The sequence below is a fragment of the Pelobates fuscus genome, chromosome 2, assembly GCF_036172605.1.
Source record: "Pelobates fuscus isolate aPelFus1 chromosome 2, aPelFus1.pri, whole genome shotgun sequence".
In the NCBI taxonomy this organism is placed as follows: domain Eukaryota; kingdom Metazoa; phylum Chordata; class Amphibia; order Anura; family Pelobatidae; genus Pelobates; species Pelobates fuscus.
In genome coordinates, this window is record NC_086318.1 from 387,758,247 (window position 1) to 387,777,882 (window position 19,636).

Here is a 19,636-nt window from a genome sequence, read left to right on the forward strand (position 1 = left end):
CCGGAGGTTTTCCCACAGGTGCCTGAGTTTGATCTGCTATTATGGCACAGAAGAGTGGAGAAGACACTTCGGAAACAGTAGTGGCAATGAGGCATTCAGGAGGTACAATAGGATATATCACCTGTTCTGGTACTTCATCTGTCTCAAACTGCCGAGAAAGTGCATCTGCCTTGGTGTTTTTAGTACCAGGCCTGTACGTAATTACGAAATTGAATCGGGAGAGGAACAATGACCACCTAGCCTGACGAGAGGACAGTCTCTTAGCGTCCCCAATATAAGCCAAATTCTTATGATCAGTAAAGATCAAAAGTGGCTCTTTGGAACCTTCCAAGAGATGCCTCCATTCCTTAAGGGCAAGTACAATGGCCAAAAGTTCCCTATTCCCTATGTCGTAATTCCTCTCTGCAGGTGTGAGTTTGCGAGAGTAAAATCCACAGGGATGTAAAGGCGTATCAGGACTTTCTCTTTGAGACAGAATGGCTCCAACTCCTGTCTCTGATGCATCCACCTCGAGGATAAATGGTTTGGATGGATCAGGATGGGTCAGGACAGGTGCTGAGGAAAATAAAAATTTTAATTGTTCAAATGCCTCTCTTGCTTCTTTGGGCCAAGATATACAATTTGCTCCTTTTTTTGTTAAATTGGTTATAGGGGAAATCACGGAGGAAAATCCCCTTATGAATTTGCGGTAGTAATTTGCAAAACCTATAAAGCGTTGAGTAGCTTTAAGGCCCTTGGGTAATGGCCACTGTAAGACTGCCTCCAGTTTGCGAGGATCCATCTGGAAACCAGACGGAGATATAACGTATCCAAGGAATTGTATCTCCGTTTGGTCAAACTGGCATTTTTCCAGTTTACAGTAAAGGCCGTTTTGTAACAGGGTTTTCAGTACAATTCTCACATGATCGTGATGTGTCTCTAGATCTGGGGAATAGATGAGAATGTCGTCCAAATACACTAGAACGAACATGTGAAGGTACTCTCTTAGGACATCGTTAATAAAATCCTGGAATACCGCTGGAGCGTTACATAATCCAAACGGCATAACCAGGTATTCGTAATGTCCCATTCTGGTGTTAAATGCGGTCTTCCATTCGTGACCGTCCTTAATCCTGACTAGATTGTATGCACTTCGGAGATCGAGCTTGGTAAAGACTCGAGCTCCCTTCAATCTGTCAAATAGCTCTGATATAAGGGGAATAGGGTAGGCGTTTTTAATGGTAATCCTATTCAAACCCCTATAATCAATACAAGGGCGTAGGTCTCCTTCTTTTTTAGAGACAAAGAAGAATCCAGCCCCGGCTGGTGAGGAGGACCTACGGATATGACCCTTTCTGAGAGCATCCTTAATATATTCCTCCAAACAAAGATTTTCCTGGGGGGACAAGGCATAGATTCCTCCCTTGGGAGGCATAGTCCCTGGTAATAAGTTTATAGTACAGTCATAAGGTCTATGAGGAGGTAACCCTTCTGACTGGACCTTGTTAAATACCTCTTTCAAATCCATATACTGCTGTGGAATTTGTGTGGTCAAGGGAGGTGTAACAGGAACATTGATGGTGCCAATAGGTTGTGGGATTTGCTTAAAGCAAACACCTTTGCATCTCTCACCCCAACTCATAATCTCTCCTTCAATCCAATCCAAACGTGGATTGTGTTTCAGGAGCCAAGGAAAACCGAGTATTATCGGCACTGTAGGTGAAGATATAATTTGAAAGGTCATTTCTTCAGAATGGAGAATACCCACTGAAATAGTGATTGGCAGAGTTTCGTGTGTGATGAAAGGCTGGGTAAGAGGCCTTCCATCAATGGCCTCGACTGCTATAGGTTTCTCTTTATGTCTTAAGGGCATGAGATGTTTTGCAGAGAATTCTTTGTCTAGGAAATTCTCCGCTGCCCCAGAGTCAATCATAGCCTCACACTGAACAGTAGTGTTCTTGAAAGATAAGGTTACTTTGACAAGGAAACGGTTCTTAGTCAATTTAGGGGACATATACATCACACCTAAGGTCGGTCCCCGTACGTGCCTTAGGTGTGCAAGTTTTCCGGCCGAACCGGGCATGACGATCTTAGATGTCCCTTCTTGCCACAATACATACATAACCCCTCGTTACGTCTGTGTTGTCTCTCTGCCTCAGTGAGTTTAGCGCTACCCAATTGCATGGGTTCAGGTTCCGGAAGAGGCGTTTGGCTACTCACCACTGGGTTAGAGAAACGAGGGGCTATGGACAAATTAGAACGTCTGTTACGTTGTTTGTTTTTCTCTCTCTCTCTGAGCCGGTTATCAATGTCTATCATGTATGCAATAAACTCGTTAAGATTAACCGGAAGGTCTCTAGCTGCAGTCTCATCTTGTATACTCTCAGCTAGACCCTCAGAGAAAGCAGCCACCAGACCACTATTGGTCCAATCAACCTCAGATGCTAATGTCCTGAACTCTATTGCATAATCGGCTACAGAACGACTGCCTTGCTTGATTCTCATAAGGGCTTTGGCAGCGTTCTTCTCCCTGCCTTTAGGTTCAAACGTAGCCTTAAAGGCCGTAAGAAAAGTATTGTAATCACGGGCTACTGCGTCACCACTTTCCCATAAGGGGTTAGCCCAGGTTAAGGCCTTTCCTGTTAATTGGTTCATCAGATAGCCAATTTTCGATCTATCTGTTGGGAATGAACCTGGGGAGGCCTCAAAGTGGTATTCAATTTGGTTTAAAAAACCTCTGAATTCCTTGGAATCACCTCCATAGCGAGGGGGCGGTGACAAGGTTATGGACGGTGGTTTATGTGGTACGGGAACCACTACAGGTGGCGGAACCACAGGTGGTACCGGAGGAACCTCTAAATAGGCAGTCCTCTGGAGCAAGGTCTGAAATGCCTGGGCAAATTGGTCTAACCTGTGGTCCATATCCTCCACCCTACTCTCACATGCGATCATATGCTTGCATAGTTCTGCAGGATCCATGGCCATGTCGTAATGTCACAACTAGTAATGTGGTCCAGCACGCAGAACTTATGTAAACATATACATAAGTAAGAAAAGGAAAATAATAGGATAGAGCGTAAACCGGACCTTAGAATGGCCGGACTAATACGCTAGAGACAGAGAATGGTCAAAGGGAAAGCCGAGGTCAAGGAAGCCAGAAAATACTCAATACCGATAAAACAAGCCAAGTCAGGGAAACCAGAGATCAGAATAACCAGGGAAACGCCAAGGATCAGGATACCAGGAAATCAGAAACACAGAATCAGCACTTTCAGGAAACCAGGAAACTGAAACCACGACATGGCAAAGTAATGGGGAAAGCTAGGGGTTTAAATACCCCTCTCTAGGCTATGATTGGTCAGAGGGCGACCTCTGACCCCAAAACGTGCGTGTGCGTTGACGTCGTGACGTCACGCACACGTTGGTATAATTCTCGGGGGCGGGGCTAGCAATAGACGCGACCACGCGGTCGGCGCCATCTTGGATCTGGGCGCGATGCCCGGAAGAACTACGTGCGCGGTTCCCGGCTCGCCGACGAGCAGGTAAGCTCGTGTAGTCGGAGCGGTCGTGCCGGTCGGGCACGACCGTGAGGCTCGGCGGGCTGGTGACCACAACACCCTGTTTGAGGTTGTGTCCAAACTGGAAGGACTACCAGTGTATAACATTAGGGGCCCGGAGGGCCGAATAAAGGCTTGGCATAGAAACCATCTGCTTCCAGTTGTGTATGCTGATGAAGAGGAAGAGAGTAGTGAAGAACTGGAGGAAAACCCAACAGAGAGTCCTAGAAATGGGGCAGAGGAGACCCCGGGGACTCCCAGTGCAGAGGATCAGTGGTGGTCATCACCCGCTGAAGAAACACAGCAATTGCCTCCTTTGGTTTCACAAAGTCCCGGAACCTCTCCTGGGTCACTAAGTTCTCCAAGGTTGAATCCAGAAAGTCCATGTTTTGTGCCTGGAACTTCCCTTAGAGACTCTACTTCGAGGGCAGGAGTCGAAGTTCCACAGTTGATGTCCCAAGATCCTCTCCCCCAGCGAGAACTGAGACACAGCACCAGAGTGCGGCAACCCCCTAGGACCCTAGTTTATGACAATATAGGAGAGCCCAGTTATGCCCCGCTGACACAAGCCGCATCTAAAATGGCCATTTTCCTACATGCACTAGCTGAAGTGGTAAATGTTAGTGACTCTTTACCCTAAATAACTAGCTAGCTAGGATGTTACTGTGCTAACTGTACTGTAGGTATGCTAAACCTTTCTCTGTTGAGTTTTTGTTAAGCTCCCTGGCTAGGACTTGCCAGTGGAAGGCAAGTATTTTCAAGGGGGAGCATGTAACCCTGTGAAGTTACACAGACTGCATTATCTGAAATGCCCAGTAGATGGCACATGGCCCCAGTATGTTGTTAATAAAACATTGAGCATTGATCACATGACTTGCTGAAATCAGTGGGAGGAGTGTGGCATCATCAGTTCCTGGGAGGTTTTCCTGCACAGCTCTGGGGAAGGAGGGCCTAAAAGGATTCTAGAAGGATGACATGCTGAGCTGAAATGGAGGACATGTGAGAGACTGTAAAAAGAGATGCAACCTGGCGGAGAGAACTTGTTTCACCCAAGATCACACCAGATGAGAGAGGGACCTGCTGGCAAAGACAAGTATTGAGCCCAGACGTTTGGTGAATCCAGTGAGAGGAGACTGCTACTGACTACCTGGTTAATTGTGTTGTGAGGGTAAGCCAAACCTCTCCCTGTATCACCACAGGGCACCTGTCTTCTCACTCACAGTAAAGACTCTGAGGTCCCGTACAGACATTACACATCTGAGGCTGTGTCAGTGACTCTGTGGAGCAGGACTTATTAGGGCCCCAACTCTCCTATGTGCACCAACGGCCGCTAGGGCGAAGATAAGGGGGTGGGACACAGGTGTGCTGGTGGGTGAGTGGGGAAAATCCACATTTGCGTTGTTATCTGTTACGCCATTGTATTTTCCTATGTGTGTCGGTTCAATTGCTATTTACCATATAAAGTTAGTTCCAGTTAGGCTGTGTCAGTCTTATTGCACCAAGTATGTTCCCAGTGGGACCCCACATCCCTACCCCGGATGTTCCACTGGGTGGAGGCGCTGCCGCAGACATGTACCCCAGCTCCCAGATAGCGGAGGCTCAGGATCCGCCTGTCAGGCATAGTGAATTAACTAGGTTTAAGGGCCCCAAAGACACTAGGGGGCATCCCCAAAACCCCGTTACATGTATGTGACAGTGTTTGTATCTGTGTATCAGAGTGTTTGTGTATGTGCCAGTGTTTGTGTGTGTGTCAGAGTGTTTGTGTATGTGCCAATGTTTGTGTGTGTATCTGCATGTGTGTATATGCAAGTGTTTGTATCTGTTTCAGTATGTGTATATGTGTGTCAGTGTTTGAATATCTGTGTCAAGATGTGTGCGTGTTCCAGTGTGTTTATCTGTGTGTCAAAGTGTGTGCATGTGTCAAGGTGTGTATCTTTGTGTCTGTGTGTATGTGTCAGTTTGTATATGAATGTATGTGTCAATGTGTTTATATGTGTGTATCTGCATAAGTATGTATGTAGCAGTGTATGTGCATACATCCCAGCAATCAAACACTAACACAACATGCAAACACACCCCATGCAAACAAACATTACACACAAAAACACCCCTGAATTAAAACACTCAAACGCCAATACTACACACAAATGTACATCCATATTTAAAAGCCAACACTACATCCAAACACACCCCTGCACGCAAATGCAAACATTACATACAAACACACCCATGCATGCAAATGCAATTACATACAAACATACCCCTGTATTAAGAAGCTAAAATTACATACAAACACCAATGTTACACAAAAAGGCACACCTGCTCCTAAGTACTACAATCTGTTTACTATCTGTAGAAATTAGTGTATGTATAGCAAAAAAACTAATTTGATCTCATTTCAAAGGATTTCTTCTAAGTGTATCAAAATGTTTTTATTCCTATTTGTCACCACTAGATGGCAATGTTTGAAAGTAAAACTAACTTGAAAATAACATTTTCCCAACAGTTCTTACATAGAACTCTTATCTAGATCAAAAAAAAAAAAAAAGTGTCTTCCTTTTATAGAGTTAGTTATGAGATGTTTTAAATTAGCCTTTTTTGGGGGGGGCTGATATCAGTTCTACAGAGAAAACAAAGCAGCAGTGCCAACTGGAATAGTAGGCCAACAGCAGTTTGCACAGTGGAAGAATGTCTATTGAAGAACTCGCAAAGCACTTTCCATAGACTTGGTCCCTCTTTTTCTACAGCCAGAGACACAGGACCTTGAATTTAAGGCTGTCCCACCAAATCTGGGACACTTGGGAAGTATGATGATGCACAGCTACTGAACTCTGGTTTAGGGAGAGAGACATGGATGGAAGATGAATGGAAGAAAAGAAACCAGAGTTGACATGACCCATCAGTTGATTTCACTTTGACTTCTAATGGTCGCAGTTGGACATGGCCTGACCTTTACTGCAATAAAAGTGTAACAAAAAAACAAGACAGTAAGAAAGTATACAGAGCATTAATTACCTCTTCGTGTGCCTCACACCCTGTAACAACAATGTTGGGACGGAAATTACGGATTGTGACCATCTTCTGAAGTTTGGTGTTCAGATTATCAACTGAGGCTTCAGAAAGCAGAAGAAGAGGACTCAGGTCAGGATACGCCACCTGAACAAAGGTGTGAAAAGGATAACTATCAATTTACTGAAACAGCTCATTTAAAGAACATGATGGGCTGGAAACAAAGATGGTAGTTTGTCAGATCAACAGTTTATGTTTCTTTGATGTTTTTACAAAAAAACACTTTTCCTCCATTTTAGCACTGCTTCGTGTGTGTTACTCTTCATGTATCACCCACCTCCTGGCAGTCCTCCGCTCCACCTCGGCTCCTCCCATAGTCTTCTTTGATTTTCCCTGCCTGGGATACATCCCCAAGGAGGGCAAACCTTGTCAGTGACATCGGCACTCCCCCCCGTTCCTATACTCCCTAACCAGCACTAGAAGCACCGGCTAGGGAATTTCCATAGCAACCACTGCACATGTGTTGTAAATGCTATGAGAGGAGAGAAGGAGGTATTTTCTGCTCTCCCTTGTCAGTCAAAGCCTCAAAGTTTGACTGACAGCTGTGGAAAAAAACTATTTTTTAAAATGGCTTTTCTCTTAATCTATAAATCTGCTAACAAAACTGCTAGCGCAATGTGAAGGCAGAAGCTTATGCTCAATCTAACGAGGGGAATACAGTATTCTTTTTTTTTGTAAACAATTATTAAAGTAAAAATTGTAAAGCTGTTCACTGTCCCACTCTCTACACCCCCTGAGCACAGTACACCCTCACAGACAGTGAACCCCCCCCCACATACAGTACACTCCCACCAACACAGAGTACACCTTTGCATACACACACAGTGCACACCTCACACATCATCTCTTCACCCAAATACCTTTAGCCCCACAAACACATGCATACATACATACATATAATAATAAAAGAAAAAAGAAAAACCCCAAAAGGAAAAAAAACGTGTGATTCACCATAAAGTGACAATAATAAAAATTAATACAAACTAATACATCTATGATCTATGATACCCATGATACCCAGTTTGTATTAATTTTTATTATTATCACTTTATGGTGAATCACACGTTTTTTTTTCCTTTTGGGTTTTTTCTTTTTTCTTTTATTATTATATTGTGAGTGTCTATAAGGGAACACTTTAAAAACCTTAGGAATTCTGTGTAATATAGCACCACAGTTAACCTTTTGTTCTTTCTATATACATACATACATGCTTTACCCCATTACACACCGTATATCATATATATATATATATTAATTAAAGGACCACTATAGGCACCCAGACAACTTCACCACTTCATCTCAATGAAGTGGTCTGGGTGCCAGGTCACTCTAGTGTTAACCCTGCAACTGGTGTATCTATTTTATTTTGTCCCTGGCCCCTTATGTGCCCCCCAAGTATGAATCCTGGAGACGCCACTGCTCCCAGTCTGTCCCCAGCTTCATTTATAGCATGCTTCTCCAGCCACTTAACATCTCAGTGACCTCGCCATTCAGATTATATCTAACCAGTGGTTACAATTATCCTTTAATATTCTCTGGCCATCACCTTCAAATTCCCCTGCTACCTCTTGTGTCAGCTCCCATTTTCATATTCAGGTCGTAAACTCCTGGGATATCCAGCTGATAACTTTGTATAAAAGGCAGGGACGTATTGTGGTGGAATCTCGGTAAAAATAAATTTAGTAGGCCGAGATTACCACGTGGCATGTGTACGTGCATATGCTGACGTATCGATCAGTTGGTTGCACGAGGCAAGATACGATCAGTAGTGTACGGAGCATGTGCAAGAATACAGGATGTAGTATTCCCCCTCCTCCATTGTGCTGGACAAGCCATGCGGTCAAACAGGAAGTTAATTCTTATTTGTGTTGATTGGTCAAGAGAATGTGCGGGTGGAGCTTAATATGGGAGGAGTTATGTGCCTATATAAGGAGCCTGCACTATTGTCCGGGGCTCAGAACTTGCTGTATTTTGGTGACGCTAGTCCCTCTGAGTCCCGATCGGTGATCCAATAAAGAATCTCTTCCTTCCTGAAGAAACCTGTGTCCATCTCTCTGTGCTTCGCTTCCGTCAGTTTCTCCGGTATCATTTGGTGCATTGGCCGGGAAGCTCATCGTTCAACGGTAGCTGAGAGGCAGAGGCGTGAGACGGTCTATCTTTGCCCACGTTCTCTACGGCTGCACCCCTGAACTTCTGCGTGGACCTCCCTTCGTCTCGGCGCCACTGGTCTGTTGTCCAGGAGATCATCGGCCTCTACGTGAGAAGTGCTGGGGTGTCCCCGTCGATGAGTGTGAACTCAGGTTCAGGAACGAGGAGGTAAGACAACTGCTGTTTTAGACGGCAGAACCCACTAGGGGTATACCGATTGTGCGGTAGGCCCAAAGGGGTTTGAATCTGTGTATCTGCCCCCTCTGTCGGAGGGAAGGAGCGAAGGCGCACCGCTCGATCGAACGCTCTTTAGTCAGACCGTTTGATTTTGTTAGTCAGGCGGGGTCCTGGTGTAAATAGCCCTAGCCGGACACCGGTGTCTTGTCTAGACTAGCGTTCTAGGGTGTATATTACGTTCGCTAGGTCGGAGGGACCGGGAGACTAAGCGGCGCCTGTGTAAATTCGGTTCGCTAGCTCTCAACCTATCTGGGCTAAGTGGGAAGGCGTGTAAATTTGGAACCCACTAGACTTTTGATAGTGCGACTAAGAGGCGCCTGTGTAAATTCGGTTCTCTAGCTCGCTATATGTGGTGATTGGGCAGTGTGGCTAACCAAAACGGGTGTATATAGTTTTAGGTAGTCCATTCAAGGTACTGGCCAATAGTTTAGTTGGGAATTGTAAATGTGTTAAAGATTGTTTAGTAAAGTGTATATCTTGTTAGATAGCGCGAGCTCAGCCGTCTAGCGAGAGTGTTAATAGTGTGTTGCTGTATTATAGTGCACGGTACCATAACCCTGTATATTTACTGACACTGTATATAAGTACTAATCATTGTCGTCCATTGCATGTTTAACACCATAACCACTAATAATTGTATTGTGACCTTAACTTGTGCTTTGACCTATGCTAACCGTACTGTAACCGCTATTTGTAAAAGACGATGTTACTGGGGTGTGTTATAGACGGGTAATTCGTATATAGAGAATTATAGCGTGGGTGACTGTATAGTTACGCCAAAGGGCATAATATTGATTATCTAGTGACTGGTGTAACAGCTGTGTGTGTACGGGAATTCCCTGAGTGTTTATTGTGTTATTGTGTACGTTTCACTTGGTAACCGTACCACGTGGTGCTGTTGCCAGAGGAAACGGGTGTGACTGTTGAATAGTACGCGTGTATAGTATTCGTTGTCGACGACGTTCCATTGTTAAGTATGGGTGCGTCGCAGTCAACGATTCCGGATCCCTTAGGTTGTATGGTGAAGAATTTTAAAAAGGGATTCAAAACTTGTGATTTTGGGGTTAAAATGTCTCCTGTACGTTTGGTCACTTTGTGTACTAGGGAGTGGCCTACTTTGGTTGCGGCATGGCCGCCACGTGGCAGTTTGGATCCAACTCTGGTACAGCGCTTACACGTGGCTGTATCAGGTAGGCCTGAACTTTACGGCCAGTTTCCTTATATTGATTGTTGGAGACAGGCCGTAAATGACTCGCCAAAATGGCTCCAGACATGCCACGAGGAGCAGTGTCGCCTCATGGTAGCTAGGACTTGTTCGTCCACTAGGACTGGTGTTAGGCCCATTTTGGACACGCCCCCTGAGTCCGAGATCCCTTTGCCGCCCCCTTACTTTCCGTTAAGAGGAAGTGACGCAAATGCAGGAAGTCCTGCAGCCCTCCCCTCATTACCCCCATCCACTTCCACTTCCTCCTCCAGTACAGGATCCACCCCCCCTCGTACTAAATCTCCCCTTCCGGAATCAGAACCAACCCCCATTAAAAACGAATATCCTGATTTGGCGCCACTTCAGACTTCCGGTCAAGCTTCATCTAGCTCGGCTCGAAGTGTTTTATTTACAACCTTTTCCCAAAACCAAGCTCCCATATCCCCATACCCTATTTCTCCCCGACTGGAACCTATGACTGACGCCCCTCCACGTAGCCCCATACAGACCCGACAGTTGACCGGTGCCCAACAATTAAAACACTATCAGATGCCTCTTCGTCTGAATCCTGGGTCAGCCTATATCGATGCCGCAGGCCAAATGGCACATGCTGACCCAGTCTTTGTATATGTCCCATTCACGACAACCGATCTCTTAAATTGGAAGACCCACAATTCCTCGTATACTGAGAAACCACAAGCTATGACTGATCTGTTCACCTCAATAGTACAGACACATAACCCGACATGGGCTGATTGCCAGCAGTTATTAATGACTTTATTCAACAATGAGGAAAGGACAAGAATTAATCAAGCGGCCATTAAAGCACTAGAGGATAAAGCCCGTACTTTAAACCAAGCCAATCCATCAGCATGGGCCGCAACACATTATCCCAACACCGATCCCGATTGGAATGTAAATGGTGCTGATATGGTTCAACTCAGAGCCTATAGAGACGCTATAATTGCTGGCATGAAAGCCGGAGGAAAGAAAGCCATTAACATGTCGAAGACAGTTGAGGTGATTCAGAAAAGCGATGAAGCGCCCAGTGTCTTTTATGACCGATTATTGGAGGCATACCGCTTGTATACCCCCTTTAATCCGGAAGACGCAGACAATTCCCGAATGGTGAACTCCGCCTTTGTCAGCCAAGCTTACGGAGATATTAAGCGCAAGCTACAAAAGTTAGAAGGGTTTGCAGGTATGTCAATCACCCAACTAATGGAGGTAGCGAATAAGGTTTATATGAATAGGGAAACAGAAAGTAAGAAAGAGGTAGAGCGCAAGATGCGTAGAAAGGCTGATATGCTAGCGGTAGCGATCGCAGGCGTAGATAGACGGGGCCCAGATAGAGGCGATAGTAGATGGAATAGGGAGCCTTTGAGTAGGAATCAATGCGCGTATTGCAAGGAAGAAGGGCATTGGAGGAACGAATGTCCGCAAAGAGAGCAGTACGAGAGAGACCTACCCAGGGCAGGCTACGGAAACTTTAGAGGCAGAGCGAGAGGTAGAGGAGGCCCCGGAGGGAGTAATGGTAATAGAGGGAATAATGGGAACAGAGGAAGTGTTAGGGAAGACAGGTATATTCCAGCAGCGCAAAGGTCCCGCGATAGAGAAGGTAGGGACTTTGTAGGATTGGCTGACACGGTCATGGAGGACTATTGATACCGACCGGGCTCCATCCCCCTTGGTCGAGCGGAGCCTATGGTCGATGTATCAATAGGGGGAAAAAGGAGTGCGTTCATGATCGACACTGGTGCTGAACATTCAGTGGTGACTAATCTAGTTGCTCCTCCATCTGGAAGGACTATTACTGTGATAGGAGCAACTGGAAGAAGTGCTGAAAAACCGGTTCTTAAAAGTCGACTCTGTACATTGGGAGGCCACGTAATAAAACATCAATTCCTTTATATGCCTGAATGTCCAGTCCAATTGCTGGGACGTGATATGCTATCTAAGTTACAAGCGCAGATTACGTTCCTACCAAATGGAACAACATCTTTAAAGTTTAATGGACCTTCAGGTATCATGACATTATCCGTACCAAAGGAAGAAGAGTGGCGACTTTATACAGCGTTGACTAGCCAAAACCCTAGGAGTGATGAGACATTATTTAACATACCAGGAGTTTGGGCAGAGAACAACCCACCAGGACTGGCCCGCAATATTCCACCTATAAAAATTGAACTAAAACTTGGGGTTTATCCAGTGAGCCTAAGACAATACCACATCCCGCAGAAGGCTAAGAAGAACATCCAATCCTATCTGGATAAGTTCATACGGTATGGTATCCTAAAATTCTGTACTTCCCCCTGGAACACCCCATTGCTGCCTGTTCAAAAGCCCGGTAGGTACAGATGAGTATCGACCTGTGCAGGACTTGAGAGCAGTCAATGATGCGGTTGTTAGTATACATCCAGTTGTACCCAATCCATATAACCTGCTTGCTTTAATTCCGGGCGGGGCTACTTACTTTACAGTCTTAGACCTCAAAGATGCCTTCTTTTGCCTCCGAATTGCCGCAGAAAGTCAATGTATTTTCGCTTTCCAATGGGAGAACGCTGTAACGGGCTCAAAACGCCAAATGACTTGGACAAGACTGCCCCAAGGGTTTAAAAATTCACCTACCCTATTTGGTTCAGCCCTAAGTCAAGATCTACTGGATTTCGAGTCCATCCCAGGAGAGTGTGTATTGTTACAATATGTAGATGACTTGTTGATAGCAGCAGTTACAAAAGAGATCTGTCAGCAAGCAACGCACGATCTACTACACATTCTATGGAAGGCAGGATACAAGGTGTCTAGAAAGAAGGCTCAGTTGTGTTTGCCAACTGTCAAATATCTGGGATTCCATATCTCTGAAGGTCAAAGAATTATGGGGCCAGAGAGAAAAGAAGCTGTCTGCTAAATACCAATACCCAAGAATAGAAGACAAGTGCGAGAATTCTTGGGGGCAGCAGGCTTCTGTAGGATATGGATTCCCAGCTACGCGAAACTGGCAAAACCTCTGTACGCAGCTATCAAAGGTACAGAGCACGACCCCTTCTTATGGACCCAAGAACAGCAAACGGCATTTGAAGATGTGAAGAAGGCTTTGATGAGTGCCCCAGCATTAGGTCTACCTGATCACACACGACCATTCTACTTATATGTACACGAGCAAAGAAGAATGGCTGTGGGAGTATTGACACAGTACTTGGGATCATGGCAAAGACCTGTTGCCTACATGTCTAAGCAATTGGATGCAGTGGCCAGCGGACTTCCACCTTGTCTAAGAGCCGTAGCTGCAGCCGCCCTGCTAGTAGCTGAAGCCGATAAACTCACTCTGGGTCAAGAACTTTATGTACGAGTCCCACATGCAGTACAGACGTTGTTGGATTACAAAGGAAATCATTGGTTTAGTAACAGCCGTATGACCAAGTATCAAGCAATGTTGTGTGAAAACCCCAGAGTGCATTTAGAGACTGTAAACACCTTAAATCCAGCTACCCTTTTGCCACAACCTACTGAAAGTCAACATGATTGTTTGGAAGTAATGGATGAAGTATTCTCAAGTAGACCAGATCTTCGTGATTTTCCCATCCAGAACCCCGATGTTCAATATTATACCGACGGCAGTAGTTATGTGAAAGAAGGGATCCGCTATGCAGGATATGCAGTGACAACAATAGACAAGGTGATAGAAGCTCGGCCACTGGCGAAAGGAACATCAGCACAAAAGGCAGAATTGATAGCACTGACACGAGCGTTACAATTGGCTGAAGGTTTAAGAGTGAACATCTACACGGACTCCAAATATGCGTTTTTAACCACTCATGCCCACGGAGCTTTGTATAAAGAAAGAGGACTACTGAATTCAGAAGGCAAAGAAATCAAATACGCAGCTGAAATCCTACAACTATTAGAAGCAGTGTGGGAGCCGAAAGAAGTCGGTATTATACATTGTCGAGCGCATCTGAGAGGAGATGGTGATGTAACCAAGGGAAATCGGATGGCAGATAGTGCAGCCAAGCGTGCTGCTGAATCAGGAAGACAGGAGTATGTGGGGCATATAGCTGCTCTTATACCAACTCCACTGTCCCAATGGACTCCAGTTTATACAGCTCAAGAAGAGGAGTGGTTAAAGACTGAACCAGGAAAGTATTTGGAGAACAAGTGGTATCAGCTAGAAGATGGAAGAATAGTCATACCAGCATCACTAGCGGTAGAAATTGTCCAAAATTATCATAACGGGACACATTCTGGGAGAGACAGTACTGAAGAATCTCTCAGAAAACATTTCTACATACCAAGATTGTCCAACTTGACTCAGGCCATTGTACGAAGATGTGTAACGTGTGCTAAAAATAATGCAAGACAAGGACCAGTAAAGCCACCAGGAGTCCAGTTTATGGGGGGACTCCCCATGTCCGATTTACAAATTGACTTTACAGTGATGCCTAAATCGGGTGGACATCGTTACCTGCTGGTAATTGTGTGCACCTATTCAGGCTGGGTAGAAGCATGTCCTACTCGTACAGAGAAAGCAGGAGAAGTTGTAAGATTCCTGCTACGAGAAATAATACCCCGATATGGACTACCCTGTTCTATAGGATCGGACAATGGTCCAGCTTTTGTTCATCAGTGCCTACAACAACTGACTCATATGCTTGGTATAAAGTGGAGGCTTCATACTGCATATAGACCCCAGAGCTCTGGCAAGGTAGAGAGAATGAATAGAACTATTAAGAACCAGTTGGCTAAAATGTGTCAGGAAACCCAACTTAAGTGGAACGTTCTCTTACCCATAGCTCTATTGCGAATCCGCAGTACCCCTACCAGAAGGATGGGCCTCTCTCCTTTTGAAATCATGTATGGGCGACCACCTCCCGTACTTGGTAACTTAAGGGGGGATTTGAGTCAGTTGGGAGAAGGAATTACCCGGCAGCAGGTTGTAGAGTTGGGTAAGACTATGGAGGAGGTACAGAAATGGGTACAAGATAGATTACCTGTGAATATTTATCCCCCTGTTCATAGTTATCATCCAGGAGATCAAGTGTGGATTAAAGAGTGGAATAATGTACCGTTAGGGCCCAAGTGGAGAGGTCCTTATGTTGTTCTTTTGTCTACCCCTACAGCGATAAAAGTAGCCGAAGTGACTCCGTGGATACATCACTCCAGGGTTAAACCAGCAGCAGTCGATTCTTGGCAAGTTACAGCAGATCCAGAGAATCCCTGCAAGATCCGGTTAAAACGCACTACTCAGTCGGAGTAACGAGGAACTATTGTGGATTACAAATTTTATTATTTTTGGGATTTGGTGCGTGAGTGAGAAGGCCATAATAAAGCCTGTCCGCCCACCGACGTATAGTTTATAAGCCAGGGAAAGTCTCGAAGGGACTCCTGTGAAGACGAGCAGAACTCCATTCCCTGCAGCCCTTACATCCTGGAAGCTGAGGTGCCTTCGCACGGACGAAGACTGAGGATGACGGCGAAAGATGTGTTTTTGATAGTGTTTATTTATGTGTGTTTTTATATTCAGGAAGGTAGAGGTACCGACACTCCTAGCTGTGAGGTATGCATTAAGACTACGAGAACAGGTAACCATATTTCCCAAACCCTAATTTGGCATTCACAATACGAGTGTAAAGGAGATGTATCGAGATGTAGATACCTAAATATAGACTATAGTGTGTGCCATTTAGGAGTAGGAGAACCTAAGTGCTTCAGTCCGGAGTATCAACCTCGTACAATTTGGTTGACTCTCAGGAATGGAGATCCTCAGGGGACCCTAATTAATAAGACGGTGTTAGAATCCGTACATTCTTCGGGTGTTCTGCTATTTGATGCGTGTAAAGCGATATCGAGTGGTAGAAAGCCGTGGAATGTATGTGGGGATCTTAGATGGGAGAGGACGTATGGGTCTAATGATAAATATATTTGTCCCAGTAGTAAAAATAAATATGTAAGTCCTAGATGCCCAAACAAAGACTATAACTTTTGCCCATATTGGTCTTGTGTGGGGTGGGCGACTTGGGGACAGACAGTAGACAAAGACATGATAGTGACTAAGTTGCCGACTAGCCCATATTGTAAGTCTATGGAATGTAATCCCATCCATATACTTATAAATAACCCCGATAAGTTCTTAGACAAATATGGCAATTTATTTGGGTTTCAAATATACGGGACGGGTTTAGATCCTGGGACAGTATTGTTTATAGGGATAGAGACTGATACGGTATCCTCCCAAACTCATCAAGTATACCATTCCTTTTATGAAGAGATGAGTATAGATAATAAGATCCCCCATAATGCTAAAAACCTGTTTATTGATTTAGCTGAAAGTATTGCCGGTAGTCTTAATGTTACCAACTGCTATGTGTGTGGAGGTACTAACATGGGAGACCAATGGCCTTGGGAAGCAAAGGAGGTAATGTCCGGTTCTGAGGCAGTTGACCAACTAATATCTACACAAGCCGATTATCATATGAGTGTTAGAGGTAAATCTGAGTGGAGATTAAAGACCTCCATCATAGGTTATGTTTGCATAGCAAGGAAAGGAATAATGTATAATACTTCTGTAGGAGAATTAACTTGTCTAGGGCAAAAAGCTTATGATGATGATACAAAGAATACAACTTGGTGGTCGGCTTCAAATGTCTCAGAACCATCTAACCCGTTTGCTAGATACGCCAATTTAAAGGATGTGTGGTTTGATTTATCCATCACATCTACCTGGAGAGCCCCAGCTAATTTGTACTGGATCTGTGGTAAGAAAGCCTATTCGGAATTGCCACAGGACTGGGAAGGGGCATGTGTGTTGGGTATGCTCAAACCATCCTTCTTCTTGTTACCGATTGAAACAGGTGAGACTTTAGGTGTTAAAGTGTATGATGTGAATCATAGGAAGAAAAGGGGACCCATAGAGATAGGCGCCTGGGAAGATGATGAATGGCCTCCCCAGCGTATCATAGATTATTATGGGCCAGCCACGTGGGCTGAGGATGGTACCTTTGGTTACAGAACCCCTATTTATATGCTCAACCGAATTATAAGATTACAGGCGGTGGTTGAGATTATCACCAACGAGACATCACAAGCGCTCAATCTTCTAGCGAAGCATAACACCAGGATGAGGACAGCAGTCTACCAAAATAGATTAGCCTTGGATTACCTTTTGGCAGTAGAGGGAGGTGTATGTGGGAAGTTTAACCTGAGCAATTGCTGTCTTCAAATAGATGACGAAGGGCAAGCAATAGCTGAGCTTACTAGCCATATGGTTAAACTAGCGCATGTGCCTACTCAGGTATGGAAAGGGTATAATCCAAGTAGTTGGTTTGGTAGCTGGTATGAGTGGTTTGGAGGGCTTAAGGCAGTGGTAGGTGGAGTCCTACTGATTTTAATGTTGTGTCTACTCCTGCCGTGTCTTATACCCTTAGTAGTTAGGTCTGTGCAAAGCCTGATAGAAAATATAGCAGAGAGGAAGGCTGCTGCACAGATAATGGCGATTTATAAGTATAAGGCTCTAGATCAGGGAGAACCAATGCAGGAAGATGAGTGTTAAAAGATTCACATCATAAGATAAGTCTGGTCTGGTTCAAGGTAACTTGCGGTGTATGCAAACCAAGGTTAAGTGATGCCTCAAGTAATTGTGAAATATCAAGAGGCATCAAAGGGGGGAATGTGGTGGAATCTCGGTAAAAATAAATTTAGTAGGCCGAGATTACCACGTGGCATGTGTACGTGCATATGCTGACGTATCGATCAGTTGGTTGCACGAGGCAAGATACGATCAGTAGTGTACGGAGCATGTGCAAGAATACAGGATGTAGTATTCCCCCTCCTCCATTGTGCTGGACAAGCCATGCGGTCAAACAGGAAGTTAATTCTTATTTGTGTTGATTGGTCAAGAGAATGTGCGGGTGGAGCTTAATATGGGAGGAGTTATGTGCCTATATAAGGAGCCTGCACTATTGTCCGGGGCTCAGAACTTGCTGTATTTTGGTGACGCTAGTCCCTCTGAGTCCCGATCGGTGATCCAATAAAGAATCTCTTCCTTCCTGAAGAAACCTGTGTCCATCTCTCTGTGCTTCGCTTCCGTCAGTTTCTCCGGTATCAGTATCTTCTGCGAGGCAAACAAGGCAAGCCTTGGGTGGCACTTTGCAGGGGGCGGAAAAAATCTCATACCACACCATATCTCATATATATATATATTAATTAAAGGACCACTATAGGCACCCAGACAACTTCATCACTTCATCCCAAAGAAGTGGTCTGGGTGCCAGGTCCATCTAGGGTTAACCCTGCAGCTGTAAACATAGCAGTTTCAGAGAAACTGCTATGTTTACACTAGGGTTAATCCAGCCTCTAGTGGCTGTCTTACAGACAGTCGCTAGAGGCGCTTCCGCGCTTCTCACTGTGAAAATCACAGTGAGAAGACGCTGACGTCCATAGGAAAGCATTGAGAAATGCTTTCCTATGGGCGGTTTGAATGCGCGTGCGGGTCTTGCCCCGCATGCGCATTTGGCGCTGGAATGGGCAGAAGGAGGAGAGTTCCCAGCGCCGAGGGAGCCCGGCGATGGAGAAAGGTAAGTGTTTCTAACCCCTTCAGCTCAGCGGGAGTGGGACCCTGAGGGTGGGGGGGACCTAAAGACCCTATAGTGCCAGCAAAACGAGTTTGTTTTCCTGGCACTATAGTGGTCCTTTAATATATATATATATATATATATATATATATAACAACAACTACAACTCCTTAATAAGCACACAGTGCAACCCCAATACACATATACTCACAATGCAGCCCCTTAAACACGCACACACTTTACAGGCCCTTCCAGCACACACACACACATATTTTCTAACACAATCAAATTTTGTTTCAATTTAAATCCACCCAGCCTTTGGGAGAGCTGAGTGGATCTTTCCCTGGCGTCCAGTGTGTCTACTCCCAGTTTTCCTGCAGTTTCTCTCTGCTCCTCTGTGCGCTCTCTGAAGTGATGCTGGGGGCGGAGTGACGTCATGTTACTAAACAGCGCACAAGGGAGCAGAGAGGAACTTCAGGAAGGTTACTGCTCCCTCACGCACCATCTCCATGCTCCCTGCGGCGGCCGGCTCTAATGTTTCCTGCGCGGCTTAGCAAAGGGCTGACAAATGCCAGGTGCCAGGGTGAAATGTCTAGTCGTCATGGCGACCTGGCGCCTGGAATTTGTCGAGCCCTCTGTATGTGTATGTATGTGCCCCCCTTATTTTGTCCCTGGCCCCTTATGTGCACCCCCAAGTATGAATCCTGGAGACGCCACTGCTCCCAGTCTGTCCCCAGCTTCATTTATAGCATGCTTCTCCAGCCACTTAGCATCTCATTTACCTCGCCATTCAGATTATATCTAACCAGTGGTTACAATTATCCTTTAATATTCTCTGGCCATCACCTTCAAATTCCCCTGCTACCTCTTGTGTC

At 45.2% G+C, this 19,636-nt stretch overlaps 1 protein-coding gene across 2 annotated transcripts in view; it reads right to left on the reverse strand.

Annotated features, from left to right (window-relative positions):
• Positions 1–19,636, reverse strand: part of LOC134587443 (mitochondrial amidoxime reducing component 2-like) — a 43,078-nt gene that overhangs the window by 14,918 nt on the left and 8,524 nt on the right. For both annotated transcript variants that reach the window (XM_063443813.1, XM_063443812.1), the window contains one exon: positions 6,552–6,692. In XM_063443813.1, the coding sequence (XP_063299883.1) occupies positions 6,552–6,692 (141 nt within the window). The remainder of the gene's footprint in view (positions 1–6,551; positions 6,693–19,636) is intronic.